The sequence below is a fragment of the Plecotus auritus genome (assembly GCF_963455305.1).
Source record: "Plecotus auritus genome assembly, chromosome: 7".
Taxonomy (NCBI): Eukaryota; Metazoa; Chordata; class Mammalia; order Chiroptera; family Vespertilionidae; genus Plecotus; species Plecotus auritus.
Genome location: NC_137774.1, coordinates 111,449,622 through 111,475,459, shown reverse-complemented (window position 1 = coordinate 111,475,459; position 25,838 = coordinate 111,449,622). Strand labels below are relative to the sequence as shown.

General features: G+C 36.3%; 1 protein-coding gene across 4 annotated transcripts in view; it reads left to right on the top strand.

Moving 5' to 3' along the window:
- Positions 1 to 25,838, top strand: part of FER (FER tyrosine kinase) — a 310,506-nt gene that overhangs the window by 103,117 nt on the left and 181,551 nt on the right. For 3 of the 4 annotated variants that reach the window (XR_013961110.1, XR_013961111.1, XM_080678364.1), the window contains one exon: positions 19,397 to 19,489. Coding sequence is in view for 2 of the 4 variants with exons in the window: in XM_080678364.1 (XP_080534490.1) it covers positions 19,397 to 19,489 (93 nt within the window). In the remaining 2 variants the exon portion in view is untranslated. Of the gene's footprint in view, positions 1 to 264; positions 1,561 to 19,396; positions 19,490 to 25,838 lie in introns of those variants that run through there. The other variant, XM_080678365.1, reaches the window with a different exon arrangement.

Genomic DNA, 25,838 nt, shown 5'->3' with positions numbered 1-25,838 from the left:
TTCTGAACTTTTAATATCAAATGCCCAAGAGAGGAAATATAGCATGGAATGGAGTGTCTTTGGAAATATTAGCTTACCCCCTTTTCAAAAAGAGTCCTGAAAGGACCACCATGCAGTGGATCATCCTTTGGGAAATGCTGAATTGAAGGTAGATCCTTTCTTATCTAATTGGGTTACTGATAGATTAAATGTGCTGATAATTCTGAAGGCATCTGAGTTGTCTAAATGCTCTAAAACCCAAGGATTATTTTCTCTCATTTTCAGTTACAGCTCTGCAGGGCAGAAGAATCAGCCTTCTGGGGCAAATTAAGAGGGTGAACCCTTTGTTAGCTGCCCTTGGATAATGGAAATACCAGAATTTTCTGATCCCTGAGTCAACATTGGCTGATGTTCCTATTTATTTTATTTATTTGATTATTGAAAAATATCACTTGCCTTTATGTTTGATTTTAGCTTTCTAGTTGTAAGAATATAATTTTTCAATCAGTATCTGTTGTATTGAGGAATTGGACTTCCTTTTCATTGCAGAGTAATCTAGTTATTTTACTTTGTAGTAGCATGTGCTTTGAACCATCTATATAATAATTTTGTTTAAGGATTCTTCTTTATATGTCAAATATATAGAGAACTGATAGCATCATATAATGAATTCCTACTTTTTAAATGTGTTTTGCTATTATATAAGATAATTGCCTTTACTATGATATTTCTGAAATTGTATATTTAAAGCCCTTTTTTCTAGACTAATATACAATGTATATTTATGTTCTCTGCATAGCTTATTGAGTTAATTCTGCTTAGTTGAACGGCACTATCAATAAAATCCTATTTTGTTACATTTTCAACCCACAAAATATATGGTTGTGGACTAAATATTGTCTGTCATTGTGACTCAGTAGTAATCCATTTTACAATAGTGTCAAATATATTTTCCACTTTATAGTTAATTAAACACTAAAATGGCCTGTCAATTGAGACATCATAATGACAGCATCATTGAAGCTTTTTCTGTTTTCATCATCAGGTAAATTTATGTCTTTAAATATATAAGAGAACTGTTAATTCCAGGCCACACTCATCAAATACACTGAGAAAATAAAAGACGTAGAATCCGGAGATCTGGCTTGAGCTTAGCCTGTGCTGTGTTAACTATAATCAGGTTTCTTAACCTTTCTGAGCATTCTTTTCTATTAATGGAAGAAATGAATATATGCTCACCTTGCCTGACTAGATATCTGTGACACTGAAATAAGATAATGTGTGTAAACATATGTTGTATATTATGAAATGATGTTAAAACATTCTATTTCATTTTTTTCTAATGCACCTTAGTTCAAATGTAAATACTAATTGAGTTCTTAAGTATGAATTGTAGTCCTTTCGGAAGGATTATCTTATGTATTTCTTATTTGGAAAGGCAAGGCCTTAATTAATTTCTCTGAATAGATAGTACATGTACATGTACAAAGGGTCTAAGTGTTCCTTCCTTAGTCCTCAGTTGCCTACCTTATAGGTAACCTTCCAGAAGCATTGAATGCAAATAAAAACAGTACTGATCTGTACCTTACTTTTTTACTTAATTTATTTTAGGTATCATTTTATAATAGTGTATATACAGCTACTCTCCCCCCCCCCCCAATTTATTTATTCAACAAATATATATTTAGTATCCAGTGCCAGGTACCATTTTATTTATTTATTTTTAGGTGCCATTTTACATTCTGGAAATGCAGTAGTGAACAAAATCAAGATAAGTTTTCTGTCCTCATGGGCCTTTCACATATATGTATGTCAGGTGGTGGTGAATTCCTTAGAGAAAAATAAAGCTAGATGGCAGGAAAAGGGTGATGGGAGGTGTTTTTATATATAAGTTTGTCAAAGAAAGCTTCACTGGTAAAATAGCATTTATGCAGAAATCTGAAAGAACTAAGGGAGCAAGTGATGAAACTCTTTGGCATGAGATTATTCCAGGCAGTGGGAAAAGCAGATGAAAGGCCCAAGACAGAAGTAAGCTTCATGTTTTGGAGGAACAAGGAAGCAAGTATGTTGGAACAGAGTGAGAGAGAATAATAGGGGAAGGCATATACTGGGGGGTAGGGGAGGCCGGGGGGAGGTCAATGGGGGAAAAAAAAAAAAGGAGACATATGTACTACTATTTATAATACTTCAAACAATAAAGAAAAAAAATAGGGGACAGAGCTAGAGAAGTAATAGGCATTTAGGTCGTACAGTCCTGCAGACCAGTGTAAGGCTCTCTCGCTCTCTCTCTCTCTCTCTCTCTCTGTTGCTCTATGTTTGATAAATATAAATTTATATCTTAAACTCATGCCACATAAAAATAAATTTCAGATTTATTATACAAATATAAAATGACTAGAGGCCTGGTGCACCAAATTCGTGCACTGGGGGAGGGGGGTGTCCCTCAGCCTAGCCTGCACCCTCTCCAATCTGGGACCCCTTGGGGGATGTCTGACTGCCGGTTTAGGCCCGATCCCTAAATTGGCAGTCCGACATCCCTCTCACAATCTGGGATTGCTAGCTCCTAACCGCTTGCCTGCCTGCCTGCCTGCCTGATTGCCCCTAACCGCTTCTGCCTGCCAGCCTGATCACCCCCTAACCGCTCCCCTGCCAGCCTGATTAACACCTAACTGGTCCCCTGTCGGCCCAATCGCTCCCAACTGCCTTCACCTGCCGGTCCAATCGCCCCTAACTGTCCTCCCCTGCCAACCTAATCTCGCCCCCAACTACCCTCTCCTGCAGGCCTGATCTCATCCCCAATTGCCCTTCCCTGCCGGCCTGATCTCACCCCCAACTGCCCTCCCCTGCCGGCCTGATCACCCCCAACTGCCCTCCCCTGCAAGCCTGGTCCCCCCAACTGCCCTCCCCTGATGGCGTGATGGCCCCCAACTGCCCTCCCCTGCAGGCCTGGTCATTCCCAACTGCCCTCCCCTACTGGCCTCATTGCCCCCAACTGCCCTCCCCTGCCAGCTTGATCCTGCCCCCAATGGTCCACCCCTCCTGGCCTCATCTCGCTCCCAACTACTCTCCCCTGCCAGCCTGATAGCCCCCAACTGCCCTCCCCTGCTGGCCTGATCTCGCCCCCATCTGCCCTTCCCTGCCAGCCTGATCGCCCCTAACTGCCTCTGCCTGCCTGATCACCCCTAACTGCCCTCCCCTGATCTTGCCCCCAACTGCCCTCCTCTGCTGGCCAATTTGGTTCTGATTGGTCGGTTTCTATGCCAGTCAGCATCAAAAGCTCCGCCTCCTAGGCAGCCATTGGCTCCTCACAGTTCACCCGGATTTGGTTCTGATTGGTTGGTTTCTATGCCAGTCAGCATCAAAAGCTCCGCCTCCTAGGCACCCACTGGCTCCTCACAGTTGACCCAGATTTGGTTCTCATTGGTCAGTTTATGCCAGTCAGCGTCTCCGGGCCTATAGCTGGGCCTGATCAGAAAGGCGGGGCTGATCAGCAGCCCCGGTGGAGGCCTGGAGAGAAATGGAGGCGCGGCCACTGGCCAAGCCCAGAGAGAAAGAGAGAGGCAAGTGCTGATCAACAGCTGCCACAGAGGCTATAGATCAGACCCTGCTTCTCTCTTCAGGCCTCTCTCCGGGCCAGATTTGCAGCCCCCTCAGCAGTCAGTGCTGGGTCACTGCGCCTGCAGCCATTGCAGTCAGCGCTGGTTTGCCACGGCAACCCAGTGCTGACTGCAGGACTGACTTCTGGTTGGTCAAGCCTCCGGTTGTTGTGGATGTGACGGACCCAGGATTTTTATATATTAGGATAAAGACACAAAACTACTAAAGAAAATATAAGTGAACAATTTTCTATGTTGTAAAACAATTAAATTACAGAATAAAAACTGGGAATATTATGTACTGCAAACATGATAAAGGATTAATGTTTTTCAATATATAAGTGAGTCATCCAAATTAATTTATAAAAATGTAATGTACCAATTAAAAGTGGGCCAAAAACATGAATAAGAAATTCGTAATAATTAGAGGGAATGTAAACTTCAATAAAAATATGAACATTTTTTCAATCCCAATAGTAATGAAAATAATGACTAAGAAATGCAATTAGGAGATAATGCGTTATTTCACTTATCCATCACCAACTGTAGTGGCCTTCTTCCAACCTGTTCTCCATACTCCAGCCAAAGTAATCTTTTAAAATTTTAAATCAGAACAAATCTGGTTATATTTATCCCCACAAAAATGGTTACAATGACCTCTTTTTTAAAAAAATATATTTTTATTGATTTTAGAGAGGAAGGGAGAGGGAGAGAGAGATAGAAACATTAATATGAGAGAGAATCATTGATTGGCTGCCTCCTGCACGCCCCACACTGGGGATGGAGCCCATGACCCGGGCATGTGCCCTGACTGGGAGTCGAACCCAGGAGCCTTCAGTCTGTAGGCCGACGCTCTATCCACTGAGCCAAACTGGCCGACGCTCTATCCACTGAGCCAAACTGGCCGGGGCACAATGACTTCTTATGACGTTTAGGCTGAATATCAATTTCTCTAAATGACCTAACTAAAGGCCTTATATTGTCTCATCCCTAACATAATTGCCAGATATTTCCCTATGGAAGAAAGAGGGGTGGGGAAAAGGAAGATATGGCCTCAGAGAATAATCTTGGGTCAGTTTAGGGCTGATTATACTAATGAGACAATGTTTGTAAATATGTTTAGTGCAGTTTTAGGCATATAGCTAAACTCACCAAATGGTGGTTATAAAGAAAGAAAAAATTACCATGATGGCTTTTCACTACATTTATGGTGGAAGCTATATTCCACTTTAACATTAACATTTTAATTCCTTTTCATAGTGTAAATCATAAAGATAAGAAATTACCAGCAGGTGGAGCTCAGTGTCAGAGAAACCAAATTTTGGAAATTTGGTTTCTGAGATATTTTTCACCTATGTTTTAAAAATAGAATTAAATGCACACAGTTTTGAAATTTATGTGTGAAGGTTTTCTATTTTTAACATGTCTACTAAAAGTCATCATTCTGTAACATAGTTCTTGAATATGTAAAAATAATGCTGTAGTTATTTCTACCATTTTATATCTGCTATATATAATGTATGACAGTTCAGTTGTATGAATAAGACACTTAAAGTGAATTTCATTGAAAGGACTGGCTTAGAATTTGATTATTTTATTCAGTAATTGGGCTAATAATCTCAAGTTTAACTTGTCAAATCTTCTGCTCTCACAGTATTCCACTTAGCAAATGGTCTCACCTTTAATTAGTGGCTCAAGTCCAAATATTGGGGAACACCCTTGTGTTCACTTTCTCAAATCTCACAACCACTCGGTCAGCAAGTTCTCTTGCTGCTACCTCCAAAATATATCCCAAATCTGACCTCTTGTTAGCATTTCCACTATGATCATTCTAATAAAACACACCATAAACTGTGACCTAGACTACTTCAGCCAGACTACCTGCTTGCTCCCTTGCCCTTCCTATATTTTATTTTTTATACATTAACTAGAGTGATCTCATTGTGATCTTGTATATCTCCTGCTTATGACCATCCAGTGGCATACCTCTATGTAAATAGACACAATGCTTTATCATAGCCTAAGCTACATGACTTTTTGCCTGTCCTCCCATCGCCCCCCCACCTCTCCCCAGCATAGTCTACCACTCTTCTCCATCTAGCCTTCTTGATCTTATTGCCCTTTGAGTATGCCACGCTTCTTCTCATCTCAGGGCCTGTTTCCTGTCTAATACTCTTTCCCCAGTTCTTCATAGAACTTACTGCCTTCTTTTAATCATTTCCACTCAAGTGTCACTCCTTTGAGATATCTCTGTAACTACTCCAGCTATAGTGGACTCTCTTATTATCTCTCTACCCCCACCTGCCCCGTTTCACTTCTTAAATAGCACTTACTTCTAGTATCTTTATTATTACTACTACTACTATTGTTTTGGTGGCTAACATTTACTATGTGGTAGGTTTCTTTTAAGCATGTATATGCATTAAATACTTTAATATGTGTATTTATATGTATTAACTCATTTAATTATGACATTTGTTTATGTATGTATGTTTTTAGTATCTAATTTTGCCCTCTGTTATCCCTGCTAGTCCCCAAGACTGGAGCTCCAAGAAGACAAGCAAAAAGTAATTTTGCTTACTACTCTTTCCTTGACTTTGAGCCATACTTAGAACATAGAGGAGGTTCAGTAATTTTTTTTTTGAATATTGGGAAAGCTCTTAAAATTCATTATAACAAATAGAGTCATCAAATATTTAAATAAAATAACCTTCTAGGGGGAAGGGGACATTTTCTAAGGAAGAAATCATGCCTCCCTTATTATTTTTAGAGCTTTTCTTATAATAGGGCATACAAAATAATCTAGAGAAGACTTCGACAATGTTCTTTACCAAAGATTATTAAATATTAAGTCACCATTGGATGGGAAATATACTTTTAGCATGGCCCAAGAAAAGGTTTAAAATCAGAAATCAGAGGGTAGAGGAATAAATATGTATTTATTTAATTGAAAAAGTATAAAGATCAAGGTGCTTCAGCAATTAAAGATCAAGTCTATTATGGGTTGAAATGTATTTCCCCAAAAGACATGTTGAAATTCTAATAACCAGTACCTGTGAATATGAAATAGAGTCTGTAAATGCAATCAAGTTAAGTTGAGACCATTAGGATAGGACAGCGATTTTCAACCAGTGTGCCAAAGAATTTTTAAAACATGTAATACCTGACTTTAGTTAGGGGCACTGACCTCTTTTTTCCTTAGATTGTCTAATAAAAAAAAAATGACAACAGCCAACTGTAAACATAAGAAACATCCAAACCTATAGAGAATTTTTGTGAATTTATCTGAGCCAAGCTGAAGACAATTGCAGGGAAGCAAAATCACAAGGGATTGAGAAAATGATCTGGAAATATGGCAGTTTTGTACCTTATTTTACACATTACAATCAAAAGAGAAGTCGTAAGTGGATTACATGAAACCCACTGGTGATAGATTAGGGAGGTAGGAGAAAGCAAAGGCAGGTTGGGGTGGGGGACGAACCTCTGGGATTGGATTAAAAGTAAAATGATAGACATACTTCTTTTACATTGGTATGTAGAGGATAATTAACAGTCAACAATTAACATGATGACAATAACATTAAGGGGATTTGTGGTTTCCTCTCTGATGTAGTGCCTGTGCTTTGAGACCTCTGGAAAAAGAAAATTACTTTGACTTTCCAAAAGTATGTTATAATGAATGCAAAAAGATAATAGACAGGCTCTATTAAGGTAAAGATTGACTTTTTCAAAAAGAATAGTTTATTGATTATTAGAGAGAGAAGAAGGGGGGAGAGAGAGAGAGAGAGAGAGAGAGAGAGAGAGAGAGAGAGAGAGAGAGAGAGAGAGAGAGAAACATCAATGTGAGTGTAACATTGAGCCCTGACTGGCAATCAAACCAGCAATCTTTCAGTACACAGTACGATGCCCAACCAAGTGAGCCACACCTCCTAGCGCAGTAAAACTTGACTTTTGTCAGGGAAGATTCTAGCCCAGCACATGACTACCTCCCATAAATTGCTTTTAGTTAAAAAGTTTTAATTTCAGGCCATTCCATGTGGTTACTTTAGGTTCTCTGAGTTTGTAAGGCTACCACGTAGGTGTCCCCTGAGCTTGTCAGGTTTAGTATGTGGCCCCTTTTTGTCTACACAACACAACAATAGCCGAACAGTGTGAATGGATAAAAATTATACTTTTTTTTCTTATCAGATTGGCAAAGAATATATTTTTTGGTGTGCTGCAGAATTTTAGTAATTAGTTTATGTGTGCCATGAGATAAAAATAGTTGAAAATCGCTGGATAGGCTCAAATCCAATATGACTGGTTCTTTTAAGAAAAGAGAGACTGACTATTGAAGACAGAGGCAGGGACTGGATTTATGCTGTCATTAGCAAAGGATTACTTGGGGCTAACAGAAGCTATGGGACAAAGAAGGATCCTTTCCTAGAAGGTTTGGAGGGAGCAAGGCCCTGCCAATACCTTAATTTCAGACTTCTGACTTCCAGAACTGTGAGAAAATAAATTTCTGCTGTATTAAGCCACCCAGTTTGTTATAGCAGCCCTGGGACACTAATACAGCATCCACTGTGTTTATTATCTATATAAATGATCTGGAAGACTGCCGAGTGAGGTATCTAGATGACATCACGTTTTCTAGTTGTGAGGAGCAAACTAATGGGTACAGGTGATCATAGGAGAAATACCTGCATTAGCTTTTCTCTGGGCTAGCCTAAGAAGGAAGAAATCTAGATTCTCTTGATTTTATATTCCTTGACTATAAACATTAATTTTGATTCATTTTATCTCTAAGATTATTCCCAGATTTAAAGTCCTGTGATTTTATGAGCCTGTGAATTTATACATCAGATATCTAGTAAATGCTCAGTGAATATTGAAAGAATAAATTAATAAAACCATATAGGAAATAAAAGATAAAAATAGGAAAATGTAAATAAATTTATGTAGGTGTAAAATCCAAATTATATGTTTAAAATGATTTAGAGAAAAAATGAAGTCAAAGAAAGAATATTGAGAATCGATATGCATTTTTTAAATGTATCAACCTATAGCAAAAAGACAAAATTAATACATTGCTAATGCATCCTTTAAGACTCCTTTCTTGGCAGGAGAATGCTTTTGGTGAGGTAGAGCAGGGACCTAACCCAAGAAGCATAGTATAGTAGTTGATTCTGGAATGGGGTTGCTTGGATTTGAATCGTGGATTAGCCTCTAATTGACCATGTAAGCTGGGGCAAGTTAGTTAACCTTCCTGTTCCTCAGTTTTGTCATCTGTAAACTAGGGCTTATAATAGAACCTATCTCATAGGGTTATGGTGGGGTATTAAATGAGATAATCTACCTAAAATGTCTACAACAATGCCTGGCTCATAAGAAGCTCCTTGCCCCATGTTGTTTATTAATATTTATTGGATATATCATTTTATAAAATTATTCTCAAAATATAAAATGGGGCTTTTCCCTGGTGGGCATGAAAAAAAGATGAATGGTTAAACGTTATGAACAACAAAATAAAAATGTGGATATATTTAAAGTAAAGAAATAGAGGAAATTTTGTAAAGATGTTAAGTCTTGATTTTTTTTTAAGTACATTGAATTGGAAAGGGAGGTAAAGGGTTTAAAGGAGGAGATATGTCAGAATTGTAATCCAAGAAAGTTTCACGGAGTAAGACATTTGTATAGTAGATGTCAATTGTTCTTTTTCTATTTATTTCCATAAAGTTCCTTGAACTTTGGTCTATTTTAAAGAATGTTCTGCACAGTACTGGAATGTATTTGGCATTTAGTGGTTGCATAGTACCTTCTTTTAAAAAAATGAGTGAATAAAACAAGGATTTACATAGCAATTAATAAATTATTATAGAATAGATTATTTAGGAGCCTTATTTTCAGATTAAACATTTATGATTTTAAGTATCCCAGTCACTCTACTCCTTCTCATTGTATGTTATAAAACTCAACACATTCCTGCTGCAAGGGAATTTTATTTTTTTATTGTTATTTTTAATCCTCACCTGGGGATATTTTTCCATTGATTTTTAGCGAGAGTAAAAGAGAGAGGGAAAGATAGAGAGAAACATCAATGTGAGAGAAACATATCAATTGGTTGCCTCCTGCATGCCGCACCCTGATTAGGGTGGGGCTGGGGAGGAGCCTGCAATCACTGTATGCTCCCTTGTCTTGAATTGAACCCAGGACCCTTTGGTCTATAGGCCAGCACTCTATCCACTGAGTAAAACTGGCAAGGGCTGCAAAGGATTTTTAAATTTTTATTTCTAATGAGACCTTAAAGGTCATTTGTGCATAATATAGATTATTATTATTTTTTAATCTGAAGAATTTCAGGCATAAGGGGGATTATACCCCAGTGAAATTAATTAAAAAGCATTGGATTAAGAAAAGCTTTGTAGCACAGCAGTTTGCAAGGTTTTATTTTAAAAAGTACTTGAAAGTTTGGTCTGTTCTCAGAGATCTCAAGATCCAAGTTCCAAAAGCAGAAGACTTCTACAGGTTGTGTAGGGAAAAAACCAAGTCATTTTATTTAAAAAATCGGTTAGAAAATAGATTTATTTCTCAAATAATGGGTCATCACTTAATTCATGAAGATATTTTTCTTTATTACTCAGTAAATCCATAAAGTTTGTTGGATATGGCAATTCTTTTTATCCAGAAATGAGTTGTATACTTCCATGCCAACAGGGGGAGATAGTGTGAAATAGGAGGTCCTGATCTGTGTCCTCTCTAGCTGGCTTTTGGCTCAGAGAGGAAGTCTATGGGCAAATTGACTTCTGTGGGCCTACCATTGGCAGCTTTGGCTGAGATTTGAGATGGAGAAGAAACATAGATGTTCAGCTTGTGAGGGTAGACTGGAGCCTAATTCTGAATCCAGAATCTGTAGAACATGTTCTTTAAAGAAGAGCTCTGATATTTCTCCTGCTTCCACATCAGAAATCAAAAGAGAGCAGGTAAGGGGAAAGGCTGTCTCAGGCCTACTTAGGGCCCAGAAATGACGTGAGTCCAGCAGATCATCGTTTTATGCTGCTGCTACCAATGGGAAGAATATTTTTTCTTCTGAGTATGATAGTAGACAAAACATGTTTGAAGGAATATTATTACTCAGTTGTTAAGCCAAGCCCATTAAAAGGATGAAAGTGGCTTGTTTTTCATTTCTATTTTATTTTCACTTTATTCACCTCTCAGATTTGAGAAAAATACATGCTTTCTGCAAGGGAAAAGAGTGCAGTTTTATCAGCTATCTGAGGAGAAGCATTGCTCAGGTTAAACTCTGTGATGGTGTTTCAGTTTCCTTACTGGCTGGTGAGCCCAGTATTACCTTGTTTTCAGTTTCTGTCAGCAAAATAAAATAATGTTTTTCTTGATAATGATCAGTGATAATATCTGATAAAGCTTTTTAATATGACATGTAACTATATAGTTCAATATTAAGTTTATAATAAATTCTTATGGTTTAATTTAGTAACCTAGAACCTATTTTTCAGTTTAAATTAAATCACCTACATCTTCCATGTCCCTTAATTAATGCCCCTGTATTTTAGGCTGTCATTCATTCAGATTCATTATATTAGCAAAAACAAATTCTGGCCTTCAAATAAGAATGGGGGAAAAAGGAGACATATGTAATCCTTTCAACAATAGAGAATTTAAATTAAAAAATAAAAGTTCAATGATTATACATCTTCATATATTTTTTTCTTATATTTAAAGAGAGTTGTAATAGACACATAATTTGGTTTTTAATGTTACTACATTAAATATTTAAGTTGTGGTGTTCTAAATATTAGTGTCTTATAGTCATTGGATAAGTACTATTCATAGGTTTAAAAATAATTTCTTACATTTATAAGTTTCTTATATCTTGATTTATAGTCATAAAAATTTTAGAGGATGTAGACTCCACTGGTATCATCTTGTCCAGTCTATCATTTTTTTATGTAATAATGTCTCTGAAGCCCAAGATAATTATGTTTATTTCAAACTATGTAAGAACACAGGAATACAACATTTGTATTGAGGCATATCATTAGTGCTATGTAGTTATTAATAAGTTACTTTAAAAATTCTGAAATTCTACTCAAATTTTAACCTAATCATAATCAGCTGTTTGATTTTTTTGGTACCTTTAAAGCATCAAGAGAGTTTATGGATACGTTTTTGAATCTTATGTATAATTCTTAGAGCAGTAAGGCTAATTTTTTTTTTTTTTTAGTCTCTGCTGACTGAATATTTCTTTTTTTTAAATTTTTTTAATTTTTTATTTTTTTAATTGTTTGAAGTATTAAAAATAGTAGTACATATGTCTCTTTTTTTCCCAGTAAGGCTAATTTTTAAAAATTCCAGATTTTAATCCTTTGGTTCTAGAAATTGTCTTGTTGCTGCCCAGTCAGTGTAGGGAAGAGAAGAAATTATTTGATTTGAATTACATTATAGGTTTGAATGTAAAAATTAGTATTCTAAGTAAAGTATTGTTCTTGGGAAAGTTATTGAACCGCTCCACACTTTGTCTTTCTAATCTCTAAAACGAGGGTGACAGGACCTGCTGTATAGTGTTATAGACGATTAAATGTGCAGAACAATGCACGTACAGTGAACATGGTGGTTGGCACATGGTATTAGAGCCACTTTCTAACCAGGTCAGTATTTTTTTTCAACTGTACTTGAAGTGGTACATTGTGGTTGTTCTCTCTCACATAATCCTAAAACTTTAGCAATAGTGATGTTACTCTCAGCTTTATTCATGTGTTTGAAAATACTTAACAAAGAAATTCCTTTGCTTCTCACTGAACTACTTTGAGATTTAGTGAACTGGTAAGCCGCTGAATGAAGTATGTCTGAAATGTAGATCCAAACTTTTCTATGTCTATATTCAGAGGCCTCTCCCCTATATGACTGTTTTACCTTTAATGAAAAAAAAGTAATCATTTTACCTGTCATTAATATTTTATAGTTTTCAGTCATATTTAACCTTTAAATGTTTCAGGTTCAAAATGTGTATATTTGCTTTTTTATGTGCATACATGCATTCCTCAGTCTTATAATTGTAATTTTTACTGGTCTCTTTCTGTTTTTTTCCTATAATATTCTAGAGATGTGGTATTCAGAATAATGCCTCACCTTTATTTAATGAACCACAGTTTCATACTTAATGTTATAAATTGAATGTAATAATTGTTCTATTCTATTATATTATAGTTTTATTATATGACATCTCTGTAAAAAAGAAAGTCATAGAATAAAGATTATGGCATGGTAATTTATAATAGTGATTTTCAATGTTAGTCTTTTTAATACATGCCCTATTTGTACAAACTTACTTTGGTCAACTTATTTTTGTCTTGGGAGTTGGTTGCCTTTGAAATTCCTTCTTTTTTTAGTGGCATCTTATTATAAGAAACAATATTGGACCCCAAAATATGAAAAGAAACTTCAAACCACATGTGCTAATTAGTGTGAAAATAGATGTTAGCAAAGCAAATGACAAAATTAACCAGTGCTCCAGCTGCTGCGCTGCAGGTGCATGAGAAGCCAGAGGGAGAAAATCCTGCGACCTTGCTACTGCCCAGCTGTGAGTGCTGCTGTATATTCTCTGGAATCACCTGGGCTCCTGCTGAGAAGAACTGTCTTTGGGATGACAGCTAGACTTCTGACCATGGGTCTGGGGCACGGTGTTGTTTTAGTGAGAGATATGGTCTATACACTGGAGCAGGAAAGGAAAGATTATTTAAAAAGTGCATATATGCACATTTTAATATTTCTCTGTAGAATTTATGAGAATAATGCAATTTTCGGCCAGTTTTCTAGATTTAATAGACTTTATATCAAGGTGATTTTTTTGTTTTTTGTTTGTTTTAATGTTTAGGGTAGCTGATGTTTACAAGTTAAAGATTTGCTATTCATCATTATGTCCCTCAGTTGTTTTATTTATTTATCCTCACCAGAGGATATTTTTCCAATACTATTTAGAGAGAGTGGGAGGAAGGGAGAGAGGAAGGAGAGAGAGAGCAAGAATGAGAGTTAGAGCGAGAGGTGAGAGAGACATGGATTGGTTGCCTCCTGCCCGGGATCGAACCTGCAACCAAGGTGTGTGTCCTTGACTGGGAATCAAACCTGGAACCCTTTGGTGTATGGGCCGGCGCTCTAACCATTGGGCAACTGGCCAGGGAAATCCCTGTTTTAAAAGCTAAATCTCAAAATCTCAGTTTAGATGAGTCTTGATAATTTAACTCATAATAAGTGTACTTAAAAAAAACACACGGAAATGCATCTTTTTTTTTCTCCTTTTTACTGAGCAAAGTCTATCAGCTCTTAAATTGTTGAGTCAGTGAGATCCTCATAAGGAAATGTGTGTATATCTTGTACTACTGGATAATTTATAAAAAGAATATCTTTAGCCAGTTTGCTCATACATTTGAGAAAAATCATGATGGAATGTGAATTGTATTTAGATATTGAATAGGAAAGTTACTGATTATCACCTCCTGCTTGGGTCTTATTTCCCCAGAGATGTCATCTTATTTAAGAGATATAGCGTCAAAAAAGCAAGCCTAATAATCTGACATTTTACAACCTATGGTTCACCATATTCTATTCTGTTATATTGTAAATTTTCTTAGTATTGTTATTTTAAGACAAAATTTTAGTCATTCAAATGTTTCTTTTGCACATCTGGTTTCCAGTTTCATTATTTCAGAATACAAAAATGCTTGACTTAGCAAGGGGGCTTTCTCTTAATAAATTTCCTTAATATTCAAGCATCAAAGAAAAAAGATAGCATGACAAACAAGTTTACTAGGCAGTGAATACTTCTAAAATGATTTGCCTTCAGTCAGAACCCAATTGCTAAGGTAAATTATTTAGAAGCTGTTTTATACTTAAGTTTTATATCCTGATGGTAATAGAAACTATGCATCCTTCATTCTTTCCAGCAAATCAACATATCCAAAAGACTAAGTTATTTGTTTATTTATAAATTAGAGGCCTGGTGCACGAAATTAGAGCACTTGGGGGTCCTGCAGGCCAGCCTGTGCCTTCTCACAGTCCAGGAGCCCTCGGGGGATGTCCGACTGCCGGCTTAGGCTCACTCCATTAGCACTGCCGTGGATGCGGAAGAGGTTGCCGCCACCGCTGCTGCACTTGCCAGCTGTGAGCCTGGCTTCTGGATGAGCGGGGCTCCCCTTGTGGGAGCGCACTGACCACCAGGGGGCAGCTCCTGCATTGAGCGTCTGCCCCTGGTGGTCAGTGCAAATCATAGTGACTGGACGTTCTGCCGTTCGGTCGATTATTAGCCTATTATATAGGATACATTCCTTATATGAAGGACATATCAATATTTGCAGTATTTCATTTATATTTTGGAGTCATCAACAGCATAGAATTTTTTTTAGGAGACAATCTTCTCTGGTATTATAATTTCTTGTAGGTATAAAATCCCTTCAAATTTCATGGGTGCTTTGTATAAATAGTTCCAAATATATTTGGCTCTCAGCCTGAAGTTTGAGGGTGAATATTGTTATCTTTTTCTTGATTCTCATTGCCTCCTGATTTGAATAAGTATCTAACTCTTCCTACAGGGCCAAATAATCACTTTCATTGTTCCTTCCAAGAATGTTATTAGATTGGGTTTATTTTCAGAAGTCAGTGAGAAATAGGATTTGGTTGCTTTAGTTACTTATTGTTAACAAAAAAGTGTTCCAGTGGCACCTTTCACTATAGTTCAATTTCCCATTGAGCGTAAGTTCTGAGGGCATCTCAGGTGGGATGACTAAATGACCTAAGGCAGTGGTCGGCAAATTGCGGCTTGAAAGCCGAACCACGGTTTGCCGCTCTGTTGCCTAATGAGTTTGCCGACCACTGACCTAGACTTTCGATTCCAGTAATTACAGGCTATTATTGTTCCTTGTGATTAAGCCCCTATCCAGTGGTTGGCAAACTCATTAGTCAACAGAGTGGCAAACCGTGGCTCGCGAGCCGCATGTGGCTTGCAAGCCACAGTTTGCCGACCACTGCCCTAAGGGAAATAACTGTGGTGGCCAGCCTGTTACTATGGAACTCTTCTTTTTTGTTGTAATTTTTGTTTGTTTTTAGTTTTTAAATTACAGTTGACATTCAATATTATATTAGTTTCAGGTGTACAGCATAGTGGTTAGATATTTATATAATTTACAAAGTACTTCCCTCAATAAGTCTAGTACCTACCTGGTACCATATATAATTATTACAGTATTATTGACTATATTCCCTATGTTGTACTTTACTTCCCCATGACTATTTTGAAACTACCCGTTTGTACTTTTTAATCCCTTCACCTTTTCACCCAGCCGCCCCCCGCCCCCCCCGCCCCACGCCTCTCCCATCTGGCAGTCCTCAGTTTGTTCTCTGCATCTATGTGTCTGTTTCATTTATTTTGTTCTTTAGATTCCACATAAAAGTGAAATCATATGGTATTTGTCTTTCTCTGTCTGACTTTTTTCACTTAGCATAATACTCTCTAGATTTGTCTATGTTGTCATAAGTGGTAAGATTTTATTCTTTTTCATGGCTGAGTAACATTCCATTGTATATATGTACCACATTTCTTTATCCAATTGTGTGTTGATGGATACTTAGGTTGCCTCCATCTCTTGGCTACTGTAAATAATGCTGCAATGAACATAAAAGGTGCATATATCTTTTCAAATTAGTGTTTTGGATTGTTTCCGACAGATACGCACGAGTGGAATTGCTGGGTCATGTGGTAATTTTATTTGTAACTTTTTGAGGAACCTCTGTACTGTTTTCCATAGTGGCTGCAGCAATTTGCAATCCCACCAACAGTACACAAGGGTTCTCTTTTCTCCTATGGAAGTCTTCTGCATAAGTTTTTTCAATGAGCAATGCAGTGCATTTGATTGAGGAATTGGACAGAGGTTACAGAATTTTTAAGGTGAAGATTTTATCTAGTCCACTGCCCTCCTGTTTACTTATGTGGAAGCTGAGAGCCAGGGTAGTCAAGTAATTCGCCCACATTCATACACTTTATCCCATCTGACATCAGAACCTTATTCTTTCTACTTTAGTGCCTCCTTTCAGAGCCACACTTTGAGAACTGTTATGTGTTTTTTGGTTAAAATTGTTAATTTGTAACTTACTGCAGCATCTAGATATGCTGTCATTTGGAAGACTTTTAATTTTTTTTTTCAAAATCACTCCAATCAGCAAAACCTCAATTCTTGCCTTTTATATCTTTGCCTGTGTTTTACTGGGCAGGGGATGGAGGTAACCTGAGAGCCTATTTCACTGCACTTTGGGAGTTTTAGTGAATAGCAATTTTAAAACTTGATAAGTATAGTTTTACTGTAACTGTAAGTAATTTAGGTATTGTTTCTTACAGAGCTTTTAAAACTGATAGGCAAACTTTTAATCATTATGAAATAATTTCTTAGTTTTATAGATAGATATCGTAAATATGAGAGACCTTCATTTAATTTTAAAATAATGAAAAATTATTCTTAAATGAGATATGAAATTGATACTGCATCTAGAACTTTTCTTTCAAGATAGACTTGTAGCTCTACTGATAGTATTTTTCTGGGCATAGCATCCAATTATTATTTCATAACCGAAGGTATTATTTTATAACATTGCTTCTCTTTCACCCTCCACTGGCCCCCAACTATGTCGACTCTGAAGGGCTGTCCTTTGTCATAATGAATCCCTGTCTCCTTAATCTAGAGAAAGTTCTTTAGTTGTCAATATTTGAGGAGGGTATAATAAGTGTATCATTACTAGCCCTGGCAGGCCAACGGGCAGAGTTAGGCACTGTATTTATGTAATTAAAGGAAGCTTTTAAATATTAACTTAATTTTTTAAAGTACCTATTTAGTTCATTGATAAAAAAATCAGCCTGTCAGTGAATTTAGCTCAGCATGATGTATTATTAGGTTGACTATTATTTAAAGCAGATATGTACTACTCTATATAGTGGAGCTTTGGCAAATGAATCTGATGTCTTATTTGTAGAAATACAAATATCAGGGCACCATGTGAGCTGATACTAGTTAAAAGGTTTTATAAACTCTATTTGCCTTTGATTATCTATACTAATGAAAGGGTAAATGCTAATTAGACTGGACATCTTCCGGACGTCTTTGTGGACAAAGCCATGGTGGCGGGGGCTGAGGCAGAGGCAGTTAGGGGCATTCAGGCTGGCAGGGGAGGGCAGTTAGGGGGCGATCAGGCTGGCAGGGTAGGGTAGTAGGGGGCGTTCAGGCCAGCCAGAGAGGGCGGTTAGGGGGCAATCAGGCTGGCAGGCAGAGGTGGTTAGGGGCAGCCCAGGAGGGGAGGGCAGTTAGGGGCGATCAGGCCAGCTGGGGAGGGCGGTTAGGGGGTGATCAGGCTGGCAGGGGAGGGTAGTTGGGGGTGATCAGACCGGCAGGGGAGGGCAGTTAGGGGGCAATCAGGCCGGCAGGGGAGGGCAGTTAGGGGGCAATCAGGCTGGCAGTGGAGGGCAGTTAGGGGGCGATCAGGCTGGCAGGCAGAGGTAGTTAGGGGCGATCAGGTCGGCAGGCAGACTAGTGGTTAGGAGCCAGCAGTCCCAGATTGCAAGTTATATAAGTGATATTGATGAAAAAGATGTTGAGATCTATTCTGTTAGGTTATCATAAGATTATTTTAAATTATTAATATGCATATATTTGTAGAATAGTAAGAACTATTAGTATGATAACTGTTAGAATGAAAAGTAAATACAATAAAAGTAGATAAATGGGGAGACAAAAGTTGAATTTCAGATATGAGTTTGATTCTGCTGGGTAGCATATGGCCAAAATGTTTCTGAGACATACACTAGGTATTGGAGACATAGGAAACAAAAGATGTTAGTTGTGGCCTGCTGTATTTATTTTCCACTGACAAGTAACACTGACCATCACTATGGATGAAAGACATGGAAATATAGTACTTGGCAATAGTATATCTTGTTCTTTTGTCTGCTGCTGAGTAGAAATTGAAATGCAGTCATTATTGATGCTTCCATTATAAATGCTCACACATACTTTCCATTGTTCTTTTTTTTACCTTCTACTTCTCATTTGTTTTTCTTCTTTCTCTTCTCTTCTACCCTTTCACTTACCTCATTCACTTGCATTTGTAAGAATGAATTTACAGATTTGAAATCTTAAAGAAAAGTTTCCTTCAACTGTGGTGTATGATACTCAGAAGTATACATTCTGTGGCAAATAGCAATGGACTTACCTTCTTGGTTGTTCTGCCACTACCTCCTCATTTTATTTTCTCCTCCTCTGTTGTCATCATTGTTGTAGTTGTTGTTGACATCATCATCATGTAAATCTTTGGGAAACTTTCCAGCTACTTAAGTGGAATTCACTGTCTAAAAATATGTTCTATGTAATTATCCTCCTGTTTTTCCCCTACTATTTTTTTTTCCTTGAAAATCTCTCACGACTACAGTGGTATCTGAAATCTTATGTGTGAGACTGGTTCTTTGTAGCTTGTATCTCCTTCAGTTAATATTTGGTTTGCCATCAATTTCCTTTGTATTTCTTATTTTCGTTCATCTTACGAATTTCTATTTCCTTTTTATTTTACCCCAATCGACATTTATTGAGGGAATAGGAAAGTAAAGTGCTATAGAGTCTATATGCATTTTGTTATTTGTCATCTTTAATATTAGGAAATTTACATTTTATTTTATTGGAAGACATGGTAGAGGGACATGAACTATGGATAAATACCTTAATACCTAGCATCACTGTGTATGTATATTGGATGTTTACTATTGCTGAAGGCTTCTTTTTTAATCTCTCCAGGAAAGGAAGGAAAGGGTATCCAAACTTGAGTCTTTTCGTCATTCAATTGCTGGAATAATTAGGGCTCCAAAATCTGCATTGGGCTCTTCAACAGTAAGTAGGATGAACTCTATGTGCTACTGAAAATAGTCATTGTCTAGCTCTTTCTAATATACCAAAGAATATCATATGTATATCTTTCCTTACAAATGGAAAAGTAAGTACATAATTTAACTTTTTGTATGTATCTGAGTCTGTGCATGCATGTATATAATAAAACCCTATGTAACATTGATGTAGGGAGGAAATAAATAAACTGGTATATAGATTTCCTGTACTACAAATAAATATTGCAGGCAACATTTTATGAACTTTTGTACTTGGCTAGAAGAATAGTATAAACAGATCTCTTTTCCAGTAAAACATTTTTATAACACAGATTATTACATATGCATTTTTACATGTATCATTTTATATGTGTGTTCATAATTTTTAGAACATTAATGATAAAATTGAAATCTGTTTGGAATTTGGGTGTGGCATATTACAATGGTGCATAGAATATTAGTTATCATTAGTAATAGTGGCTTTAGCCAAACAAGATAAAAAATATTCTTATTGCCTTTATATAGTAAAACTCCAAAGTATATTTTTCACTTTATTACCTGTAAAACTTAGTTTTCCTAGCCATGCTTTATTAACAATAGAGCCTTACAATTGTATCTTATTGAATGCTGGCCAACACAACAATATTCAGTGTAAGTAATTACATGCATTCTCCATCTCTCTAAGTTTCTACCTAATAATATCTTAATATTATTTCTTACCTTTTAAAATTTCCTTTTTAAGACAATGTGACCTAGTTTTATTTAGAAAAAGAAAGTATTTCCTAAACATAGATTACTTAAATTTCCATTCACATTTTGGATTTGTTTGCTATAATTCCTTTTGAGTATGTGAAACATGTTCCCATAAGTATTTAACCCAAACAATAATCTTTTATATTAAAAGTAAGTCAGTTAGCAGGTATTTTAACAAAAAAGAATAAAATTATATTTTTATATAAAAGAGATTTTCTACTTATATTTCAGCCTTTGATGTTGCCATTGTCACTTCCTGTACACAGAAGTTCTGTGGGAATAGGGAGGGAGCTGTGAACTATTGCAGACCATCTCATATGGCATCACATAGCAAATGAAAATAAAAATAATTATAAGTAAAAGCAACATGATAGAGTAAGTCACTCTCAAGGCCTATTTCCTACCTTATTTTCTTAAGTAATTGTTGGACAGTTTTACAGACAAGTAGTAGTTCCTAGCACTTGATTTATTATGATTTGACATCAAAATAAATGTAGGAGATTTGATTAAGAATTTATGACAAGTTCTAGAGACAGTTTTTTAAAAAAATATATTTTATTGATTTTTTTACAGAGAGGAAAGGAGAGGGAGAGAGAGTTAGAAACATCGATGAGAGAGAAACATCCATCAGCTGCCTCCTGCACACCCCCTACTGGGGATGTGCCCACAACCAAGGTATATCCCCTTGACTGGAATCTAACCTGGGACCCTTGAGTCCGCAGGCCGACGCTCTATCCACTGAGCTAAACCAGTTAGGGCTCTAGAGATAGTTTTGCAAAATTTTTATTTGAGGAAAAAGTTATTGAGATGAAATATTTAAGAAGTTTTAAAGAAGAAAAAAATAGATTTTGAAAAGAAATGTTCCAATAACTGTTAGCTTTTCATAAAATTATTTAACAAGTCCATGAACTAAATGGCATAGTTAAGTTGTCATTAACTCACCTTTATTTCACTTAAGTCAGAGGCCTTTGTGCCAGCTGTTTATTGGTGATCTAATTTATGAAAGGTGTCCTCCCACCCCCAATTTTCCTTTTTATGTGCTGTAAGATCAAGCTTGACTTGAGTAAAATGTTTTAAATACTTGAAAACCAAGACCCATTATAAACTCAGGGTTTCCTTCCGTTTGATTCTCAGATGTAAAGGTAGGAGATTGGAATTTAGAGCTTTAGAAATTTAGTGAGTGACAGAAAAATAAGAATTTATGATTGTGGAAATGGGCTAATACTCCTCATGTTTGTTTTCCCTACAACCTAGGATGCTAAGAACCTTGTGCCCTTAAGACAGGTGTCTAGGATGCAACAGTGGCTTCTGAGACTTCACATTATGTATATTGCTTTGAAGTTCATAGTTATAGGAACATCAGCTTTTGGCTCTAAATCAGGGTTGAACAGAAAATGAAAGAGGTTTTGTCTTTAAAGATACACTAATTTACATCTAGAAACAGAAAAATTGAGTTAATTCATTATGATGGAGTTATATAGGGATGCTATCCTAAAAGTATGTTGGGTGTATTATGCACAATCTTAATGAATTAATGGTATAAACCAGTGGTCGGCAAACTGCGGCTCGTGAGCCACATGCGGCTTGCGAGCTGCGGTTTGCCGCTCTGTTGACTAATGAGTTTGCCGACCACTGGTATAAACCATAAGTTTTAAAATATCTGAAGGTATTTACATGTTATTTTCTCCATTTACAAAGGTCTTTACCTTATTTTCAAGTAAAATTATTAAATTGACAGTGATTGATATTGGTAAACCCTTGGTGTTTACAAACTGCCTTTTCCTGAAATGAATGAAAATGCCTTTTTCACAAAACATGTACTTCATTTAGGCATACATTGTGGTCTGGTTTTTAAAATAAATTACCGACATCCTTGAATCCATGAAATGCCCATTGCTTCTAAGAAAGTGTTCCCTCTGGATTTCAGAATTCTTGGGAATGTTTACTTCCTGAAGGCCCCATGCTCACACTATGAATAAATGTACACAGCTATTTCTCTAAGGCATTAGGTATCCGACTTATTTAGAGAAGGAGATGTTTTCCTCAAATACATAGATAACTGAGGTCTTGAGTCTTAATGTGAATGTGAAGGTTTTAGTTGCTAAGCATGATAATCTAAGATGTATAACAATTTAGGCACTACTTAATCATAATTAAAAAATTTTCTGATGTAATATAGTATTTTTTAGAATATTCTAATTTGGTAAAAGTAAAATAGAAGGGAAATTTTTAATAACTATACATGTTTTTTCTCTATAAAAACTTTGCAACATTGCATAGTTAACCATATTTAAAATATATTATGCTGATATACTTCACACAATGTAGAGTTCACCATTTTATAGTGTACACTTAGTAGTTCTTAGTTTACTCACTGCATTGTGCACCATCATCACTATAGTAGGTCCTTGGGTTACGTCAGAGATCCGTTCCTATGGCGCAACGTAACGTGATTTTCCCCATAAGTCGGAACCCACCTACATAAGCACCTACGTCACTCACATGGAGCACATACACAGCAGTAATGAAGTGAAACAGTAAAAAAAAATTTTGAAGAAAGATAGCAATTCCTGACCTTTACTTGTGGTAAATAAATAATAAAAACCATAAAGTACATACGTACTTACGTCGAAATGTCGGAACTTTTTTTATAAATGGAGATGGTGATATAACCATGAAACAATGTACGTCGAGTGCGACGTAACCTGAGGACTGTCTGTACTTGCAGAATACTTCAATGTCCCCAGTAAGATACTTCATACTTATTAGTATCAGTTCCCCTCCCCCTTTCCCATTTTCTGGCATTCACTAATCTACTTTTGATCTCCATGGATTTGCCTATTCTGGATATTTCACATAAATAGAATTATATAATATATTACCTTTTTTGTCTATTTTTGTTCAGTTGGTGTAATAGTTTCAAGATTAATCCTTATTATGACTGAACTAGAGGCCCAGTGCACAAAATTCTGTGCCCCCTTGCAGCCCGGGAGCCCTCGGGGGATGTCCGACTGATGGCTTAGCGCTGCTATGGAGGCAGGAGAGGCTTCTGGCTGAGCCCAGCTTCTGGCTGAGCAGCGCTCCCCCTGTGGGAGCACACTGACCACCAGCTCCTGCATTGAGCGTCTGCCCCCTGGTGGTCAGTGTGTGTCATAACGAGTGGTTGAGTGGACTTAGCATAACATTAGCATATTATACTTTGATTGGTTGAACGGACAACTGGACACTTAGCATATTAGGCTTTCATTATATAGGATAATGTTCCATTGTATGGATTTATCACGTATATTTTATCCACTCACCAGCTGATAGATATTTGGGTTGTTTCCACTTTTTAGCTAATATTATGAATAATGCTATAGTCATCTTTTACGTGAACATATGTTTTTATTTCTCTCAATTGTATCTATAACTAGGTTATATGGCAATTCTTTGTTTACGTTTTTGAGGAACTGCGAAACTGTTTCCATAGTGATTGCATCATTTTGCTTTCTCACCAGCAATTTCTCCATAATCTCATCAACACTTATTTCCCATTTAAAAAAAAAAAAATTATAGGCATCCTAGTGGGTAAGAAGTGGTATGTTATTATAGCTTTTATTTGCCTTTTTTCTGAGTACTAATGATGTTGGGCATCTTTTTATATGCTTATTGGCCACTTGTATATATTCTTTGGAGTTATGACTATTTATTTCCTTTGCACATTTTTAAATTGAGTTACTTTTTTATTGTGGAGTTAATAGGGTTCTTTATATATTTTGCACAGAAGTCCCTTTTCAGATATATAATTTGAAAATGCCTTTTCTCATTTTGTGGATTATCTTTCCACTTACTTGATAGTATCCTGTGACAAAAGTTTTTAATTTTGACAAAGTTAAATTTATCAATTTTTCTTCACTGGAACATGCTTTTGGTGTCATATTAAAAAAAACACACACACAAAACAACCCCATGCAAATCCAAGATCATGCAGATTTTTCCCTTGTTTCCTTCTGATAATTTTATAGTTTTAGCCCTTACATGTAGGTCTTTGATCCATTATGTGTTAATTTTTATATATGGTATGAGGCAGAGGTCCAAATGTAATCTTTTGGATGTGGAAGCATATTTAATTTAAAATATTAGAAAAAAAGCAACAACAGTTTCTCTACTCAATTGAACATACTTAGATAGGAACTTTAAAGTGAAATTTTAGATAAAAATAAAGCAATTACTTGCCTTACATCTAGGAACATGAAAGTAGAATTTGTCATAATAATATTACCATTGGACTTGCCATCTCTATTTATTTTAGTGTTCTAAACAGTGTGGCTAAAATGTAGAGCTTTGAAGCCAGACTAATATCACTTCAATTAGCAGTCTTGATTGAAGGAAGAATGTCAGAGAATTAGCTGATAGATGAATTTGGCACTAACTGAATATAGTATCTGATGGTAGATGTTTAATATTTATTGTCATGATCAGAGTAGTATTTCATTATGTTATATCAGCTCTAGGCATATGGTCAATTTACTAAACATTTTAAATAACCTATGAGTACTTCTGGGCACTGAGGCCTGTTCCACATGCAGCATCGTCCCAGGCTGCAGGAAATTATAATTTTGCTTTGAGAACTGTTTCTCAGAGTCTGCTTTTGAAGTCAAGGCAAGAGGTGTTAGATAGGGTTAATTGCATAATCTGAAAGCCTACTGGCAATCATAAGGGTCTATTTCCATTGGAAATCCTTTTTTTTTTTTTTAAATCCTCACCCTAAGATAAGTTTTTATTGATTTTAGAGAGAGAGAAAGGGAGAGGGAGAGAGAGAAACATTGACCAGTTGCCTCCTGACTGGGGGTTGAACCTGCAACCTGTGTATGTGCCCTGACATGGAAATGAACCCGTGACCCCTCAGTGCATGGGACGATACTCCAATCAACTGAGCCACACTGGTCAAGGCTTTGTTGGAAGTCTTTTAAATCACATTATTTTTAATGAGATCTGTTCTATTCCTGTCAAGAATATGGTCCTTCTCCAGAGCCATCTTTTTATTGGAGAAGTTCTATAATACATGGTTGAGGGAACAACTTTGGGCTCCACCTTACAGCCCTTTGTGTGTGCTAGTTACATATTAACACTGTTCTAATAGCAGCACTCTGAAAAATGTTCTTTAAAACATTTAAAAAATATTCTAAATATTTTAGAATAAAACATAGTTTGGTCCAAATAATTGTTGTTTTAGACATCAGAAGAATATTTAATTATTTAACTCTTGTCTTCTTAAAATTCATATTTTCTATACTCTATTTGCATATATTTTTTAATTTTTGAATTACTTTGTACGAGTTTAGGAAGTAAAAATATTGGAAAATAAAGATATGCTTCCATTATATAGAATAATATATCCAATATGATTTGCTTGGTTGCTTCTTTTTAGAAAATTAGATAATTATAATTCAGCTATGTTTAACTTGTACATTGGTTATATATAATGTTAGCATTATAATGCTTGGCTTTTACTGTTGTCATAGGGCACTGTAATTTTTTATGCATAACATGATAAACTGCTTGTGTTTTTTAGAGTTCTCCTTCAAGTCTAGCAAAGCAACTTTTTATCCCCTCTAATA